The sequence below is a fragment of the Vanellus vanellus genome, assembly GCF_965231255.1.
Source record: "Vanellus vanellus genome assembly, chromosome: 33".
In the NCBI taxonomy this organism is placed as follows: domain Eukaryota; kingdom Metazoa; phylum Chordata; class Aves; order Charadriiformes; family Charadriidae; genus Vanellus; species Vanellus vanellus.
The window spans coordinates 44,271-62,289 of record NC_138938.1 but is presented as its reverse complement, the minus strand read 5'-3'; the positions used below and the strand labels follow the sequence as shown (position 1 = coordinate 62,289).

General features: G+C 62.7%; 1 protein-coding gene across 1 annotated transcript; it reads left to right on the top strand.

Annotated features, from left to right (window-relative positions):
• The first annotated feature begins 4,864 nt into the window (after positions 1–4,864).
• On the top strand, positions 4,865–9,650 carry LOC309682838 (reticulon-3-like). The gene is made up of 7 exons (XM_082496929.1): positions 4,865–5,664; positions 6,186–6,393; positions 8,206–8,344; positions 8,462–8,531; positions 8,683–8,729; positions 8,858–8,916; positions 9,052–9,650. The coding sequence occupies exons 1-7, from the start codon at positions 5,229–5,231 to the stop codon at positions 9,095–9,097; spliced, it is 1,005 nt and encodes a 334-aa protein (XP_082353055.1). The 5' UTR covers positions 4,865–5,228; the 3' UTR covers positions 9,098–9,650.
• Positions 9,651–18,019: the final 8,369 nt, after the last annotated feature.

Genomic DNA, 18,019 nt, shown 5'->3' with positions numbered 1-18,019 from the left:
GTGCGGGCCTCTCCGCCCCCCCCCTATAGGGGACGCCCTATAGGGGGGGTTCCCTTTCCTATAGGGCGCTTTCTATAGGCCGCTGCCTGCTTTAGGGGCCACCCTATAGCCCCGGTCCCCTATAGAGAGGGCTCCGTGTGACACACACAAACCCTAAAGCGCAGCCGAGAATACCCTATAGCCCCCCCGCCCCCCCCCCATAGGGGACTATAGGCTTCCCCCGTGCCCCACTAGGGAGCGCGCTACAGCCCCCCCCCCCCCCTTTAGGGGGCACCCTATAGTGCTGCCCACCCTATAGGGGATCCTATAGATGGAGTGGTGCGATGCGGCCCCCCTATGCCCTCCTCCAACCTATAGGGGACAACTCTCGGCGGGCGGCAGAGGTCCCTCCATCCCTATAGGAGACACTCTATCGGCTGCTTCCCCCTATAGGGTACACCCCATAGCGCACCGGCGCCTATAGCTCCGGAGCCGCCTGGACTACAACTCCCATCATGCATCGCGCAGGAAGAGGCGTGGCCTGACGCCATGGCGACGGCGCGTTGGGCGCATGCGCAGAGAGCGAAGCAGGCGCGGCTCCCCCCCCCTCCTTCGCCCTGCGCAGGCGCATGAGCGCCCAGCTGCGGCGGGAGGACGGCGGTGGGCGCATGCGCGGCGGCCGGGCGCGCATGCGCAGAGCCCTTCCCGGGCCACGCCCCGCCAAGCCCGCCCCTGTCAGTCGGTGCGTGGCCGCCGCGCCGGACGGACGCGCCTCGCCGGGGCTCCCCGCTCGCCGCCATGGCCGACCCCGCCACCCAGTTCCCCTTCGTCTCTTCATCCTCTTCCTCCTCCTCTTCATCCTCCTCCGGTCAGCCACAGCCCCAGGTCGGAGGCTGCGGGGGCGCTGGCTCCGCCTCCTGCGCCGGTAAGGGCCTGGCGGGGCCTAGAGGGGCCTGGCGGGCCTTGTGGGGCCTGAGGAAGGGGGCGGGAAGAGGCCTTTAGGGGGTAGGTGAGAGGTGAAGAGGCTCTTAGGGGGGAAGTTATAGGGGGAAGAGGCCTTTGGGGGGGGGCAGATATAGGGGGAAGAGGCCTTTGGGGAGGGCAGTTATAGAGAGAAGGGGCCTTTAGAGGGGCGGCTGTGAGGTGAAGACACCTTTACGGGGCAGATATGGGGTAAAGAGGCCTATGGGGGGGCAGATATGGAAGGCAAGAGGGCCTTTGGGGGCAGATATGGAAGGCAAGAGGGCTTTGGGGAGCAGATATAGGAGAAAGAGGCTTTTATGGGGCAGATATAGGGGGAAGACGCCTTTGGGGGGCAGATATGGGGGAAAGACGCCTTTGGGGGGCAGATATAGGGGAAAGACATCTTTAGGGGGCAGATATGGGGGAAAGACGCCTTTGGGGGGGGAATATTGGGGGAAAGATGCCTTGGGGGGGAATATTGGGGGAAGAGGCCTTTGCGGGGGCAGATAAAGGGGAAAGAGGCCTTTAGGATGCAATTGCAGGGGATAGAGGCCTATAGGGGGCAGGTATAGGGAAAATAGACCCTTTGGTGGGGTAGATATAGGGGAAAGAGATCTTTAGGGGGCAGATATGAGGGTCAGAGGCCTTTGGGGGGTAGATATAGGGGAAAGAGGCCTTTAGGGATGCAGTTGTGGGGAAAGAGGCCTTTATTGGGGGTGTATACAGGGGAAAGAGACCTATAGGAGGTAGATATAGGGGAAATAGTCTTTTAGGGGGCAGATATAGGGTAAAGAGGCCTATGGGGGGGTAGGTAAAAGGGAAAGAGGCCTTGAGGGGGGAGCAATTATAGGGGGAAGAGGACTTTAAGAGGGCAGAATGGGGGGGAGGGGCCTTTAAGGGGGCAGATGAAGGGGAAAAGGCCTTTAAGGGGCAGTTGTGGGGGAAAGAGGGCCTTTAAGGGGGCAGATGAAGGGGAAAAGGCCTTTAAGGGGGCAGTTGTGGGGGGAAAGAGGCCTTTAAGGGGGCAGATGTGGGGGGAAAAAGGCCTTTAAGGGGGCAGATATGAGGAAAAGAGGATTTTGGGGAGCAGATATGCGGGGAAGAGGCCTTGGGGGGCAGATACAGGGGGAAGAGGCCTTTGGGGGGGCAGATATGGGAGGAAGAGGCCTTTAAGGGCGCAGATATAGGGGGAAGAGGCCTTTGGGGGGGCAGATATGAGGATAAGAGGCCTTTGGGGGGCAGATATAGGGGATGAGTTTTATGGGGGGCAGATAAAGGGGGAAGAGGTGCACCCGGCCCCACATCCTGCAGAAATGGGGGGAAAAACACACAGAAAAGGGGCTGTTGATTGGGCTTTTTTGGGGGGGGGGGGAGGTCGTTGGGTGGCGGGGCTGCTCCGTCCATCCCAGGCAGGTTTTGGGGGCGCCCTGACTTTGCAATTGCCGCCGGCGCACCCCGATTCCCGAGATTTCACCTCAAGTTTTCACCGCTGGATGCCACAGAGCCCCAAAACCCTGCGGTTTCACCCCAAATATCACCCTCTGAGGCAGGGGTGAAATTCCCTGGGGGGTCCAGCGCTGAGGTGGGGGGAAGGTAGAGATTTTGGGGTGACCCGACGCCGTCCGCGCTCCGGCTGTTGTCACCCCGGCGGGGGACGGCCGCCGCGATGGAATCCCACCCCGAACAGCGCGACCCGGCTGGGGAAAAAATGGGGTTAAACCCCCCAAATTTGTTCAAACCCAGAATTCACTTGACGGTCTTGCGTCGAAGAGGCGGCGGCGGGTGACACCCTCCGATTTGGGGTAAAACCCGGTGGAAAAAGAGGACACAGACTCCAACCGTGGGGGTTTGGGGGGCTCAAGCCGCCCCCAGCCCCCCGAATCTGCCCGGTTTTGGGTGAAGAGGCAGCGATCGATCCCTTTTTGGGGTGGTTTCACCCCAAAAACTTCTCAGCGCCCCAAAAAAAGAAGCCGGACACGCCGGGATGAAGCCTTGCTGCGTCGAAGGGAAACGTTCGCCTCGCCTTTGGGGGGGGGGGGCGGGATAAACGCCCCGGGGAGGGGGATAAAAACCCCTGAGGGGGTGGGGGGGGATTTTTGGGGCCCCCCCCCCGCGGCGCCGAGCTCTCACCGTCTGTGTTTTCTTGCAGATCCCCCGCTTCTTCCTCCTCTTCCCAGCCTGTCTCTCTCTTTGCGGCTTCACCAGGCAAGTCTTCCCCCCCCCCACCTCATTCCCCCCCAAAAAAACCCCACAACCAACTTTCCTGCACCACCTCAGGAAGAAAAATGTCCGGGGGGGGACCCCTTAATTTTTTGGGGGGGTCTGATGCGGTTTGCGCATCCCCGACGCCGGCGGGGGGGGGGGGGGGGGGGTGGGTGAACCTTAAAAATAACCTCTGGTTTTGGGGGTTCACCCAGAGCTCATTTGGGGGGGACAAAGGGGGTCTTGAGGCCCCCCCCTAAAATGGTGACTGAGGCCGTGCCCCCCCCCCCCCCCCCCCATTACAGCCTCATCGATGCTTTAAAACCCGCCAAAAATAGACATTTTTCTTTCTCTCTTTTTTTATTTTCTTGCTTATTAATGCAATTTCTTCTTTCTTTTTCTGGGCGAGCGCCCGCCCCACGGCTTCGCGCCCCCCCCCCTTCCCTTCTGCTGTCCGTCCGTCCCCCCCCCGCCAACCTCTCGCCTCTGCCCCACGGCTGCTGCTCCCGCTTTGCACGACCCCCCCCTGCCCCCCCATTGCTGCTGCTCGTCCGGCTGAGGAGGAATTCGTCGTTTTTACGTTGTTTGGCCTCAAAAAAACCCGCCTGCGCCCGCGTCCCACCCGCCGCCGTCTGTGTCTGTGTGCGACCCCGAAATTTGGGAGGGGGGGGGGCAGGAAGAGGGGGAAAAGAAGAGTTGAGGAGCCCCCCCAAACCCTCCTCCCAGCCCTGGAGGACCCCAAATCCCCCCGTTTGGGCCCAAAAATGAGAAGACGGGTGAGGGCATCCTGTGAAGGGGAGGGGGGGGACTGAATCCTGCGCCCCCCCCCCCCTTTTCTTACTCAGGACCCGATCTGGGTGGTTTTAGCCCCAAATTAAGGGACACCCCCCCCTATTCCTAGTGCCAAACCTGCAGATTTTGGGGTGTATTTTTGGGGGGGGGGACACACCTGACTGAATCCTGCCCCCCCTTTTTCTTACTCAGGACCTGATCTGGGTGTTTTTAGCCCCAAATTAAGCCCCCCCCCCATTCCTGGTGCCAAACCTGTAGATTTTGGGGTGTATTTTTGGGGGGGGGGACATGACATGACTGAATCCTGTCCCCCCTTTTCTTACTCAGGACCCGATCTGGATGGTTTTAGCCCCAAATTAAGGGACATTCCCCCCCCCATTCCTGGTGCCAAACCTGCAGATTTGGGGGTGTATTTTTTGGGGGGGGGACACACCTGACTGAATCCTGCCCCCCCTTTTTCTTACTCAGGACCTGATCTGGGTGTTTTTAGCCCCAAATTAAGCCCCCCCCCCCCATTCCTGGTGCTAAACCTGTAGATTTTGGGGGGGGACATGACATGACTGAATCCTGCCCCCCCCCTTTTCTTACTCAGGACCCGATCTGGATGTTTTTATCCCCAAATTAAGGGACCCCCCCCCATTCCTGGTGCCAAACCTGCAGATTTGGGGGTGTATTTTGGGGGGGGGAGGGGGACACCATCTGACTGTGCCGCCGCGGGACCTGCTCACCCCCCCCCCCCACCACCACCTCAGCATGGCTACGCCGGAGAAGGGGGGGTGACACCGAAACGCCGCTTTGGGGTGCAGCGGGGTGCATGGCGGCCCCCCCCCATGCATGCTGTGCCCCCCACCCCCCAAAAAATCCATCCCCCCCCCCCAAAAAAACAAAAAATCTGACTCTTTCCCCTCTCTCCGGCCCCAGCGGGCGCCGAAGCGGCACCGGGGGGGCCGGGAAATCGGGGAGCCTTCCTCCCCCCCCCCAACCCTACCGCCGTCTCTTCTTCCTCTTCTTCGGGGGGACCCCCCCAAAAAGAACCGGATTCCCCCGAATCGCCTTTCGAAGTGGTGCCGGATCGCGCCGCCTTCGACCGGGAATACGGCGGCGTCGGCGCGTTGGTTGGGGAGCGCGAGGTGTTGAGCCAAATCCCCGAGGATCGCGTCTGCGATTTCCCGGTGAAACCCCGCGCCGGAAGCGTCACCGGGGTCACCGCGAAAATCCCGCCGGGATTGTGCCGGCAAACATCCGGCACCACCGCCGCCGCTTTGGAAGAGGTGTCCAAATGCGTCCGGGAGATGCACAGTTTCACCAACGAATTGCTCAGCTGGGATTTGGTGGAGCGGAATGGCGGTACCGGTGTCGCCATCGCCGCCGGTGACGTCGCCGGTGACGCCGGCGGGAACGGCAACGCCGAAGCCGATAGTTCGGGTGATTCCGACGACACCGTCATCGAGGATCCCCCCCTCGAGGAATCCCTTCTTGAGGAACCCTCCGGCGCCGTCCCCCGCCCCGGTGGCACCGGTGGCACCGCGTCACCTCCCCTTCCCCAAACGTCCCCTCGCGCCGTCGGCGCCGCTGGCACCGCCGGCACCGTCCCTCGGGACTGGGAGGAGGAGCGACAGACCCTCCGGGCGCTGCGGGAATTAGGGGAACCCCCCCGGGACGCCCCCAAATCTTTCGGGGATTCCATTGAAACCCCCCCGGGGTCTCAGCTCCTCCCCCGCCTGGCAGGTAAAAGCAATCCCAAAACCGCCCGGTTTTACCCCAAAAAAAAACCCCACCAACAAACCCCAAAACGCCGCCGCTCACAGAGACACCCCAAAAATAGCAGGTTTGGGGGGGGGAGGCAGCTGGACCCCCCCAGAAAAACAAAGGGGGGGGGGCAAAAAGAAGGGGGGGGTGTCTGGCCCTGGAATGCTGCTAGGGATGTTGGGGGGGGGTGGGAGCTGCGTTTTGGTGTAAAAAAGGGGGATTTTGGGCAAAACCCGCCGCCACGCTGAAGGGGAGGGGTTAATTAACGTCTGTAATGAGGGTGGGGTTGGGTTAATTAATGCTTGTGTCTAATTAGTGGATGGATGGGGGGGGGGGGGGGGGATGTGGATGGGGACGGCGCCGGCCTCGTTTTGGGGCAAATGAAAGCGAAACGAAGCGACGGGAGGTGACAAAACCAGCTGGAAAATGGGAGGGGGGGTTGGAAAACGGGGGGGGGGGTTCCCCGTGTCCTACTTTGTCACCTCTTGTGTCCCCGACAGTCCACGAGCTGCTCTTCTGGCGGGACGTGAAGAAGACGGGGGTCGTCTTCGGCGCCAGCCTCCTCCTCCTCCTCTCCTTGGCCACCTTCAGCGCCGTCAGCGTGGTGGCCCACCTCGCCCTGGCCCTGCTCTCCGTCACCATCAGCCTCCGCGTCTACAAAGCCGTCGTCCAGGCCGTCCAGAAATCCGAAGAGGGGCACCCCTTTCGGTGAGGGTATTTTGGGGCGGGGGGGGGGGGGGGTCACCCCCCTTTTTTTAGGGGGGGACGACACACTTTAGGGACACCCCCCGGAGATGGCGGTGACACCCATAAGGTGGTGCACTCGGTGGCCCAGCCGCTGTTTCCCCCTCCGCAGGATGGATGGAGATTTTTTGGGGGGGATTTTGGGGTGTAGAGGAGGATTTTGGGGTGCTGGGAGGAAGTTTTGGGGTCCCCCATCTTTTGGGGACGACACACTTTAGGGACACCCCCGGGGACGGCGGTGACACCCATAAGGTGGTGCCCACGGTGGCCCGGCCACTGTTTCCCCCATTAAGGGGATGTTTGGTGGTTTTAGGGGGAATTTTGGGGTGTAGAGGGGGATTTTGGGGTTCGAGGGGGGATGCAGATGGATTTTGGGGTGCGGGGGGGATTTTTGGCTGCAGAAGGTGATTTTTGGGGTGCAGGGGGGATTAACCCACCCCCCCCCAAGGGTTTAACTGGGGCTGAACTTGACCTCATCCCCCCCCGAGATCTTCCCGGTTTTGGGGTGTAGGGGGCAATTTGGGGGTTTGGGGGGGGTGTAGATGGATTTTGGGGTGCAGGAAGGAGGATTTGGGGTGTCCCCCCCTCTCACTTCCTCTGCCCCCCCCCCCCCCCCCCCCTCCCCAAGGGCTTACCTGGACCTGGACTTGACTTTGTCCCCCCCTGAGACCTTCCAGATTTGGGGTGTAGAGGAGGATTTGGGGGTCCAAGTGAGGGATTTTTGGGTGCAGGGGGAGCATTTTGGGTGCCCCCCGTGTTTTGGGGGAGGGAAATTTTGGGTGCCCCCGCCCCCCCCTCAACTGCCTGTACCCCCCCCCCACCCCCCCCGAAGGGTTTAACTGGGGCTGAACTTGACCTTGTGGTCCCCCCCCCAAGACCTTTCAGGTTTTGGGGTGTAGAGGGGGATTTGGGAGTTCGAGGGGGGGGGCGCAGGTGGATTTTGGGGTGCGGGGGGGCTTTTGGGGGGCAGAAGGGGATTTTTGGGGTACAGAAGGTGATTTTGGGGTGCGGGGGGGGGGATATTAGACACCCCCCAGAGCTTACCTGGGGCTGAACTTGACCTCGTCCCCCTGAGACCTTCCCGGTTTTGGGGTGTAGGGGGCAATTTGGGGGTTTGGGGGGGGGTGTAGGTGGATTTTGGGGTGCAGAAGGAGGATTTTGGGGTGTCCCCCCCCTCTTAACTTCCTCTGCCCCCCGCCCCTCCCCAGGGCTTACCTGGACCTGGACTTGACCTTGTCCCCCCCGAGACCTTCCAGATTTGGGGTGTAGAGGAGGATTTTGGGGTCCAAGTGAGGGATTTTTGGGGTGCAGGGGAGCATTTTGGGGTGCCCCTCGTGTTTTGGGGGAGGGAAATTTTGGGTGCCCCCCCCTCAACTGCCTGTACCCCCCCCCCACCCCCCCGAAGGGCTTAACTGGGGCTGAACTTGACCTTGTGTCCCCCCCCGAGACCTTTCAGGTTTTGGGGTGTAGAGGGGGATTTGGGAGTTGGAGGGGGGGGGCGCAGGTGGGATTTTGGGGTGCGGGGGGACTTTTGGGGGGCAGAAGGTGATTTTTGGGGTACAGAAGGTGATTTTGGGGTGCGGGGGGGGGGGATATTAGACACCCCCCAGAGCTTACCTGGGGCTGAACTTGACCTCGTCCCCCTGAGACCTTCCCGGTTTTGGGGTGTAGGGGGCAATTTGGGGGTTTGGGGGGGGGTGTAGGTGGATTTTGGGGTACAGAAGGAGGATTTTGGGGTGTCCCCCCCCCTCAACTTCCTCTGCCCCCCCTCCCCAGGGCTTACCTGGACCTGGACTTGACCTTGTCCCCCGAGACCTTCCAGGCTCACGCCTCCGCCGTCGCCCTCCACCTCAACCGGGCGCTGCGATTCCTCCTCCGCCTTTTCTTGGTGGAAGATCTGGTGGATTCCCTGAAGGTAAAGAGCCTTCCTCCCCCTCCCCTCTTCCTCCTCCCCCTCTTCCTCCTCCTCTTCCCCCCTCCGGGACCTCCCAAAAACCCTCTTCTTAACCCCCCCCCCCCCCCCCCCCCCAAGCTGGCGGTGGTGATGTGGCTGATGACCTCCGTGGGAGCAGTCTTCAACGGCATCACCCTCCTCATCCTCGGTAAGAATCGGGCTTTTCCCACCCCCCCCCTATAAAATAACCCCCCAATTTTTAAATTTTGGGGGGTTTCCCCCCCAAAAATTAACCCCGAGGGGGGGTTGACCCTCCCAAAGCGATGCTGACCCCCCCTCCCCCCCTTTTTCTCCCGCAGCCGAACTGTTGGCCTTCACCCTCCCGCCCCTCTACGAGAAGTACAAGGTGAGCTCTAAAATTAAATCCCCCCCCCCCAAAAATAAAGGGGACACCCCCAAAATGAAGGGGGGAACCCCTAAAAGGAGGGGGGGGTACCCCAAAAGGTGTGAGCACCCCCTGAATTCCCCCCCCAGGTGCAAATCGATCACTACGTGGGCATCGCCCGTCGTCAGACCAAGGACCTCGTGGCCAAGTAAGTGCCCCCCCCCAAAAAATCCCTGGGGACCCCCCCAAAAATCCCTGGGGACCCCCTCCTATCGCTGTGGGCCCCCCCAAATCGCTGCGCCCCCCCCCACTTCCCTCACCTTTCTCCCTCTCCCCCCCGTAGGATCCAGGCGAAGCTCCCGGGTCTGGCCAAGAAGAAGCCGGAATAAAATTCCGGGGGAGGGGGCGGCAGGGAAATATTGGGGTGCCCCCCCCCCCCCGAGCTCATCAGCCCCCCCCAAACTTAAATCTCCCCCCCCCTCAAGCTCGTACACCCCCCCAATCTCTCACAGTGGCGTCCGTCTGTCCTTCCTCCCCCCCCCAAGCCTTGGACTTGGCCTCTGCTATGGGGCTACTGGGGGGGGGGGGGGCTGCACCCCAAAATCCCCCCCTCCTGCTCCCCCGGGGGGGGGCTGCACCCCAAAATCCCCCCCTCCTGCTCCCCCGGGGGGGGGCTGCACCCCAAAACCCCCCCTCCTGCTCCCCCTTTTATTTTTTTTAACGTTAATTGAGGTGAAATGTCTGTAACTGCTGTAAATATGGGGGGGGGAATGGGGGAGGGGCAAAGCCCCCCCCGAACCGCACTGCGCCCCTCCCCCCCCCCCAGTCCTGTCCCCTTCTTCCCCCCCTCCCCCCCCCAAAATCTTGGGGGGGACACAGGTGGGGACATCCCCTCCCCCCCCTTCATCCACCCGCGGGGATGTGGCATCAATAAAACACCGCGACGGACTCTTCCGTGTGTCCCCCCCAACTTTGTGCCGGGGTGTGTCCCCCCCCCCAAAAATGTCCCCATGTCCCCCCAAAAACGTCCCCATGTCCCCCCCTCAGTGTCCCCATATCCCCCCCCAAAGTCCCCCCCCCCAATGTCCCCGTGTCCCCCCCAATGTCCCCATATCCCTCCTCAAAGTCCCCCCAATGTCCCCATATCCCCCCAAAATGTCACTGTGTCCCCCCAATGTCCCCATATCCCCCCTCAAAGTTCCCCCAAATGTCACTGTGTCCCCCCCAATGTCCCCGTGTCCCCCCAATGTCCCCATGTCCCCATATCCCCCCAATGTCCCCATATCCCTCCTCAAAGTCCCCCCCCAATGTCACCGTGTCCCCCCCAAAATGTCACCGTATTCCCCTGCAATGTCCCTGTGTCCCCCCCAATGTCCCCATGTCCCCCCAAAATGTCACTGTGTCCCCCCAATGTCCCCATATCCCCCCTCAAAGTCCCCCCAATGTCCCCATATCGCCCAAAATGTCCCCATGTCCCCCACAATGTCCCCATATCCCCCCTCAAAGTCCCCCCCAATGTCCCCATATCCCCCCCAAATGTCACTGTGTCCCCCCCCAATGTCCCCATGTCCCCCCCATGTCCCCATATCCCCCCAAAATGTCCCCATGTCCCCCCAATGTCCCCATATCCCCCTCAAAGTCCCCCCAATGTCCCCATATCCCCCCAAATGTCACTGTGTCTCCCCCCAATGTCCCCATGTCCCCCCCATGTCCCCATATCCCCCAAAATGTCCCCATGTCCCCCCAATGTCCCCATATCCCCCCAAAATGTCCCCATGTCCCCCCCCAATGTCCCCATATCCCCCCAAAATGTCACTGTGTTCCCCCAATGTCCCCATATCCCCCCTCAAAGTTCCCCCAAATGTCACTGTGTCCCCCCCAATGTCCCCGTGTCCCCCCAATGTCCCCATGTCCCCATATCCCCCCAATGTCCCCATATCCCCCCAATGTCCCCATATCCCCCCTCAAAGTCCCCCCCCAATGTCCCCATATCCCCCCAATGTCCCCATATCCCCCCTCAAAGTCCCCCCCAATGTCCCCATGTCCCCCCCCAATGTCCCCACGTGTGTCCCCCCCCCATGTCACTCCCCGGGGCCTCTGGGGACAGATTTATTGAGGGGTGTCACATACAAAAAGGGGGGAGGGGGGGGCGCAAAAAAGAAGGGGGGGGCCATAAATAGGGTGACACCGGGGGGGGACACGGACAGCGGTGACACCGGGGGGGGCGGGAGGGGGGGGCGCTGAGCGGGAACACCATTGAGGGGACCCATAGGTGCCACCTCGGGGGGGAGGGGGGGGGGCACTGGTGATACTGGGGGGGCTCTGACGGGGGGGGACACACAGATTGGGGGGGGCTCTGTCCCCCCGCAGTGTCCCTGCGTGTCCCCCCCCCGCAGTGTCCCCCCCCCCCCCGGGGCTCAGGCGGTGCAGGCGGGGGGGGCCGCGGGGCGCAGGGAGAGGAGGGGGGGGCTGAGGGGGGGGGCACAGCCCCCTTTGTCCCCCTCCCCCCCCCCCGCGGCGGCTGCTTCGGCCTCGGCTGTGTCATCCTCCTCCTCCTCCTCCTCCTGGGGGGGGCTGGGGGGCGGCGGGGCTGGGGACAGCAGGGACAGTCCTGTCCCCCCCCCAGTGTCCCCATTTAGCCCCAGTGCCCCCACTGCCCCCCCCAGTGCCCCCACTGCCCCCCCCAGTGTCCCCACTTCCCCCCCCAGTGTCCCCATTTAGCCCCACTGCCCCCACTGCCCCCCCCAGTGTCCCCACTGCCCCCCCAGTGCCCCCACTGCCCCCCCCAGTGTCCCCACTTCCCCCCCCAGTGTCCCCATTTAGCCCCAGTGCCCCCACTGCCCCCCCCAGTGTCCCCACTGCCCCCCCAGTGCCCCCACTGCCCCCCCCAGTGTCCCCACTTCCCCCCCCAGTGTCCCCATTTAGCCCCAGTGCCCCCACTGCCCCCCCAGTGCCCCCACTGCCCCCCCCACTGTCCCCATTTACCCCCACTGCCCCCACTGCCCCCCCCAGTGTCCCCATTTACCCCCAGTGCCCCCACTGACCCCCGTGTCCCCACACCCCCCAGTGTCCCCACCCCCCAGTGCCCCCAGTGTCCCCATTTACTCCCAGTGTCCCCACACCCCATAGTGTCCCCATATCCCCTCACCCCATAGTGTCTCCGTGTCCCCTCTACCCCATAGTGTCCCCATATCCCCACACCCCCCAGTGTCCCCATGTCCCCACACCCCCAATGTCCCCAATGTCCCCCATATCCCCTCCCCCCATAGTGTCCCCATATCCCCTCACCCCATAGTGTCCCCATGTCCCCACACCCCCAATGTCCCCAATGTCCCCATATCCCCTCACCCCATACTATCCCCGTGTCCCCACACCCCATAGTGTCCCCATGTCCCCTCACCCCCAATGTCCCCCATGTCCCCTCACCCCATAGTGTCCCCATGTCCCCTCACCCCCCAATGTCCCCATGTCCCCTCACCCCATAGTGTCCCCATGTCCCCACACTCCCCATGTCCCCTCACCCCCAATGTCCCCATATCCCCTCACCCCATAGTGTCCCCATGTCCCCACACCCCATAGTGTCCCCATGTCCCCTCACCCCCCAATGTCCCCATATCCCCTCACCCCATAGTGTCCCCATATCCCCACACCCCCAATGTCCCCATATCCCCTCACCCCATAGTGTCCCCATGTCCTCACACCCCCCAGTGTCCCCATGTCCCCTCACCCCATAGTGTCCCCATGTCCCCACACCCCCAATATCCCCAATGTCCCCATATCCCCTCACCCCATAGTGTCCCCGTGTCCCCACACCCCCCAGTGTCCCCATATACTCTCACCCCATAGTGTCCCCGTGTCCCCACACCCCCAATATCCCCAATGTCCCCATATCCCCTCACCCCATAGTGTCCCCGTGTCCCCACACCCCCAATGTCCCCATGTCCCCACATCCCCAATATCCCCAATGTCCCCAAATCCCCTCACCCCATACTATCCCCGTGTCCCCCCCCCCGTCCCCGTTTTCCCCCGTCCCCCTCTCACCGCCGGGGCCGTCCCCGTGTCCCCGTCCCCGTCCCGCGCGCAGCAGCGCCCGGCGCTGGGCGGTCCCCAGGCGGAGGGTGGCGGGGTGGGCGGCCAGCGCGTGGCGGCGGATGTCCCCGAGGTGCAGCGACGGCAGCGCGCGGGCGCAGAGGAGACACCGCAGGCGGTTCCCTCCGGCCTCCAGGTCCAGCAGCAGCTCCGCCCGCAGCCACCCCCGCAGCGAGTCCCCCCCGCCGCGGCCCCGCGTCACCGTCACCCCCGAGGGGGACGTTTTCCCGCCTCGGGGGGACGGGGGACGGGGACAGCCCCGGCGACGGGGACGGGCCGGGGAAGGGGAGCCTGCGGAGGGGACGGCGGCCTCAGCGCGGGGAGGTGGGTTGGGGGGGGGGACAGCTTGGGGACACCTTGGGGACACTTTGGGAAGGTGGGGGCGTGTATTGGGGACGTGCGAGGACGGGATGAGGACATTGGGGACACCTTGGGGAGATGGGGAGTTCTATTGGGGACACCTTGGGGACACCTTGGGGACATGGGGAGTTCTATTGGGGACACCTTGGGGACATGGGGAGTTCTATTGGGGACACCTTGGGGACGTTGGGGACACCTTGGGGACGTGCGAGGACAGGAAAGGGACATTGGGGACACCTTGGGGACATTGGGGACACCTTGGGGACATGGGGAGTTCTATTGGGGACACCTTGGGGACGTTGGGGACACCTTGGGGACATGGGGAGTTCTACTGGGGACACCTTGGGGACGTGCGAGGATGGGACAGGGACATTGGGGACACCTTGGGGACACCTTGGGGAGATGGGGAGTTCTACTGGGGACACCTTGGGGACGTGCGAGGATGGGACATGGACATTGGGGACACCTTGGGGACACCTTGGGGACATGGGGAGTTCTATTGGGGACACCTTGGGGACATTGGGGACACCTTGGGGACATGTGAGGACAGGACAGGGACATTGGGGACACCTTGGGGACGTGCGAGGACGGGACAGGGACATTGGGGACACCTTGGGGACATGGGGAGTTCTATTGGGGACACCTTGGGGACGTTGGGGACACCTTGGGGACATGGGGAGTTCTATTGGGGACACCTTGGGGACATTGGGGACACCTTGGGGACATGGGGAGTTCTACTGGGGACACCTTGGGGACGTGCGAGGACAGGACAGGGACATTGGGGACACCGTGGGGACGTTGGGGACACCTTGGGGAGATGGGGAGTTTATTGGGGACACCTTGGGGACATGCGAGGATGGGACAGGGACATTGGGGACACCTTGGGGACGTTGGGGACACCTTGGGGACATGGGGAGTTCTACTGGGGACACCTTGGGGACGTGCGAGGATGGGACAGGGACATTGGGGACACCTTGGGGACACTGTGGGGACATGGCGGGATGGGGTGGGGACATTGGGGACACCTTGGGGAGATGGGGGGGTTCCATTGGGGACACCTTGTGGACATAGGGGGATGTATTGGGGACACCTTGGGGACGTGCGAGGACGGGACAGGGACATTGGGGACACCTTGGGGAGATGGGGAGTTCTCTTGGGGACACCTTGGGGACGTTGGGGACACGTTGGGGACGTGTGAGGACAGGACAGGGACGTTGGGGACACCTTGGGGAGATGGGGGGTTCTATTGGGGACACCTTGGGGACGTTGGGGACACCTTGGGGACATGGGGAGTTCTATTGGGGACACGTTGGGGACGTGCGAGGATGGGACAGGGACATTGGGGACACCTTGGGGACATTGGGGACACTGTGGGGACATGGCGGGATGGGGTGGGGACATTGGGGACACCTTGGGGACATGGGGGGTTCCATTGGGGACACCTTGGGGACCTTGGGGACACCGTGGGGACACCTTGGGGACATGGCGGGATGGGGTGGGGACATGGGGGACACGGGGGGGTGGGATGGGGACGTTGGGGACAGGACAGGGGCGGAGGGGACCCGCTGGAGCCACGGGGGGGGCGGAGCCCAACCACACAGTGGGCGGGGCCTGGAGACAGGCGGGGAGCAGCTGGGGGCGTGGCCTGAACAGGGCGGGGGGTGTGGCTGGGGAGGTGGGCGGGGCCCGCCAGCGCTGGGGGCGGGGCTTGTGTTAAAGGCACAATGGGGGTTTAAAAGAGGTGGGGCTTCATGCGAAGGGGGCGGGGCCTGGTGCAAAAGGGCGGTGCTCGCACATTAATGGAGGGCGTGGTCATGATTAAAGGGGCGTGGCTCCGGTGTGGGACCACAATAAAGGGGCGGGGCCACGTTTAAAGGGGCATGGCTCCATTAGCGGCACATTAAAGGGGGTGGGGCCACACATAAAGGGGCGTGGTCCTATTTAAAGGGGGCGGGGCCACCTACAAAGGGGCGTGGGGTGGCAGGGCCATGGTAAAGGGGGCGTGGCCTGATTTTAAGGAGGGCCCCATATTTAAGGGGCGTGGCCACATTTAAAGGGGCGTGGTCACATTTAAAGGGGCAAGGCTCTACTTAAAGGGGCCATGGCCCAACTTGGGGGGTTTCCATGTTAAGGAGGGCCCCACATTAAAGGGGCGGGACCACATGTAAGGGGGCGTGGCCCCATTTAAGGGGGCGTGGCCACACTTAAAGGGGTAAGGCTCTACTTAAAGGGGCCATGGCCCAACTTGGGGGGGTGGGGGGTCCATGTTAAGGAGGGCCCCACATTAAAGGGGCAGGACCACATGTAAGGGGGCGTGGCCCCAATTAAAGGGGCAAGGCTCTACTTAAAGGGGCCATGGCCTGGCTTGGGGGGGGGTCCACACTAGGGGTTCCCCCCCTATCCCAAAGGGGTCCTGAGTGACGGACGCACACACACCCACCCCCAACCCCCCCCCCCCTCCCCAGTACCTGTGGGGGCCGCGTCGGGGCGGGAGCGGAGCCCCGACCGGGCGTCCCAAGACCGAAGGACGAGTTGTTTCTCGCGGGGTCCCCAAGCGCCGGAATAAGGATGTTTCTGGCGGATGTGGCGCTTGATGGTGCTGAGCTTGAGGGTGGCGAGAGCGGAGCCGCAGACCATGCAGAGCATGCCGTGGCGCGCCGCGTTGAACTCCATCAGGTACTCGGCACGCCAACGCTCGTGGTAATAGCGGCGGTGATCCCGACCCGGGATACGGCTCCGGCCCGGCCGCGACGCTCGCGCCTCGCAGTGATCCGAACTCCGCCGGCTGCTCCGCGGGGCCGGCGCTGGCGGGGAGGCTGGGGGGGGAGGGAGGGGGGAGAGGATTTTGGGAAGGGGGGAATAGGATTTGGGGGGGGGGGGATTTGGGGTGTCTGAGGGATGGAAGGGTCGGGGGGGGATAGGATTTGGGGGGGGGATAGGATTTGGGGGGGTAATAGGATTTAGGGGGGGGATTTGGGGTGTCTGAAAGATGGAAGGGTCTGAGGGGGGGTGGGATAGGATTTGGGGGGTGTGAATAGGATTTGGGGGGGGATTTGGGGTGTCTGAAGGATGGAAGGGTCTGGGGAGGATAGGATTTGGGGGGGAAATAGGATTTTGGGGGGGGGATTTGGGGTGTGTGAAGAATGGAAGGGTCCTTGGGGGGGGGAGAGAGGAGGTGGGATGGGATTTGGGGGGGGAATAGGATTTGGGGGGGGGATTTGGGGTGTCTGAGGGATGGAAGGGTCCTTGGGGGGGGGGGGGTAGGATTTGGGGGGGAAATAGGATTTTGGGGGGGGGGATTTGGGGTGTCTGAGGGATGGAAGGGTCGGGGAGGTGATAGGATTTGGGGGGGGAATAGGATTTGGGGGGGGATTTGGGGTGTCTGAGGGATGGAAGGGTCCTTGGGGGGGGGGGATAGGATTTGGGGGGGGAATAGGATTTTTTGGGGGGGATTTGGGGTGTCTGAGGGATGGAAGGGTCTTTGGGGGGGGAGAGAGGGGGGTGGGATGGGATTTGGGGGGGGAATAGGATTTTGGGGGGGGGATTTGGGGTGTCTGAGGGATGGAAGGGTCCTTGGGGAGGGGGGGATAGGATTTGGGGGGGGAATAGGATTTGGGGGGGGATTTGGGGTGTCTGAGGGATGGAAGGGTCCTTGTGGGGGGGAGGGGATAGGATTTGGGGGGGGAATAGGATTTTGGGGGGGGGGATTTGGGGTGTCTGAGGGATGGAAGGGTCCTTGGGGAGGGGAGAGAGGGGGGTGGGATGGGATTTGGGGGGGGAATAGGATTTTGGGGGGATTTGGGGTGTCTGAGGGATGGAAGGGTCTTTGGGGGGGAGAGAGGGGGGTGGGATGGGATTTTGGGGGGGGAATAGGATTTTGGGGGGGGTATTTGGGGTGTCTGAGGGATGGAAGGGTCCTTGGGGGGGGGGGATAGGATTTGGGGGGGAATAGGATTTTGGGGGGGGGATTTGGGGTGTCTGAAGGATGGAAGGGTCCTTGGGGGGGGGGGAGAGAGGGGGGTGGGATGGGATTTGGGGGGGGAATAGGATTGGGGGGGGATTTGGAGGGGGATTTGGGGTGTCTGACGGATGGAAGGGTCTGAGGGGCCGTGGGATAAGATTTTGGGGGGGGGAATAGGATTTTTTGGGGGGGATTTGGGGTGTCTGAGGGATGGAAGTGTCCTTGGGGAGGGGAGAGAGGGGGGTGGGATGGGATTTGGGGGGGGAATAGGATTTTGGGGGGATTTGGGGTGTCTGAGGGATGGAAGGGTCTTGGGGGGGGGGATAGGATTTGGGGGGGAAATAGGATTTTGGGGGGGGGGATTTGGGGTGTCTGAGGGATGGAAGGGTCCTTGGGGAGGGGGAGATAGGATTTGGGGGGGAATAGGATTTGGGGGGGGATTTGGGGTGTCTGAGGGATGGAAGGGTCCTTGGGGGGGGGGGATAGGATCTGGGGGGGAATAGGATTTTTTGGGGGGGATTTGGGGTGTCTGAGGGATGGAAGGGTCTTGGGGGGGAGAGAGGGGGGTGGGATGGGATTTGGGGGGGGAATAGGATTTGGGGGGGATTTGGGGTGTCTGAGGGATGGAAGGGTTTGGGGGGGGATAGGATTTGGGGGGGGAATAGGATTTTGGGGGGGATTTGGGGTGTCTGAGGGATGGAAGGGTCCTTGGGGGGGGGGGATAGGATTTGGGGGGGAAATAGGATTTTGGGGGGGGGGATTTGGGGTGTCTGAGGGATGGAAGGGTCCTTGGGGGGGGGAGAGAGGAGGTGGGATGGGATTTTTGGGGGGAATAGGATTGGGGGGGGATTTGGGGGGGGATTTGGGGTGTCTGAAGGATGGAAGGGTCTGAGGGGCCGTG

Excerpts from the sequence above, each read along its gene's own strand:
- LOC309682838 (XM_082496929.1), top strand. The coding sequence starts at position 5,229 with ATGCACAGTTTCACCAACGAATTGCTCAGCTGGGATTTGGTGGAGCGG. Across the intron at positions 8,345-8,461 it reads ATCTGGTGGATTCCCTGAAG|CTGGCGGTGGTGATGTGGCT; the intron begins GTAAAGAGCCTT and ends CCCCCCCCCAAG. Across the intron at positions 8,532-8,682 it reads CATCACCCTCCTCATCCTCG|CCGAACTGTTGGCCTTCACC; the intron begins GTAAGAATCGGG and ends TTTCTCCCGCAG.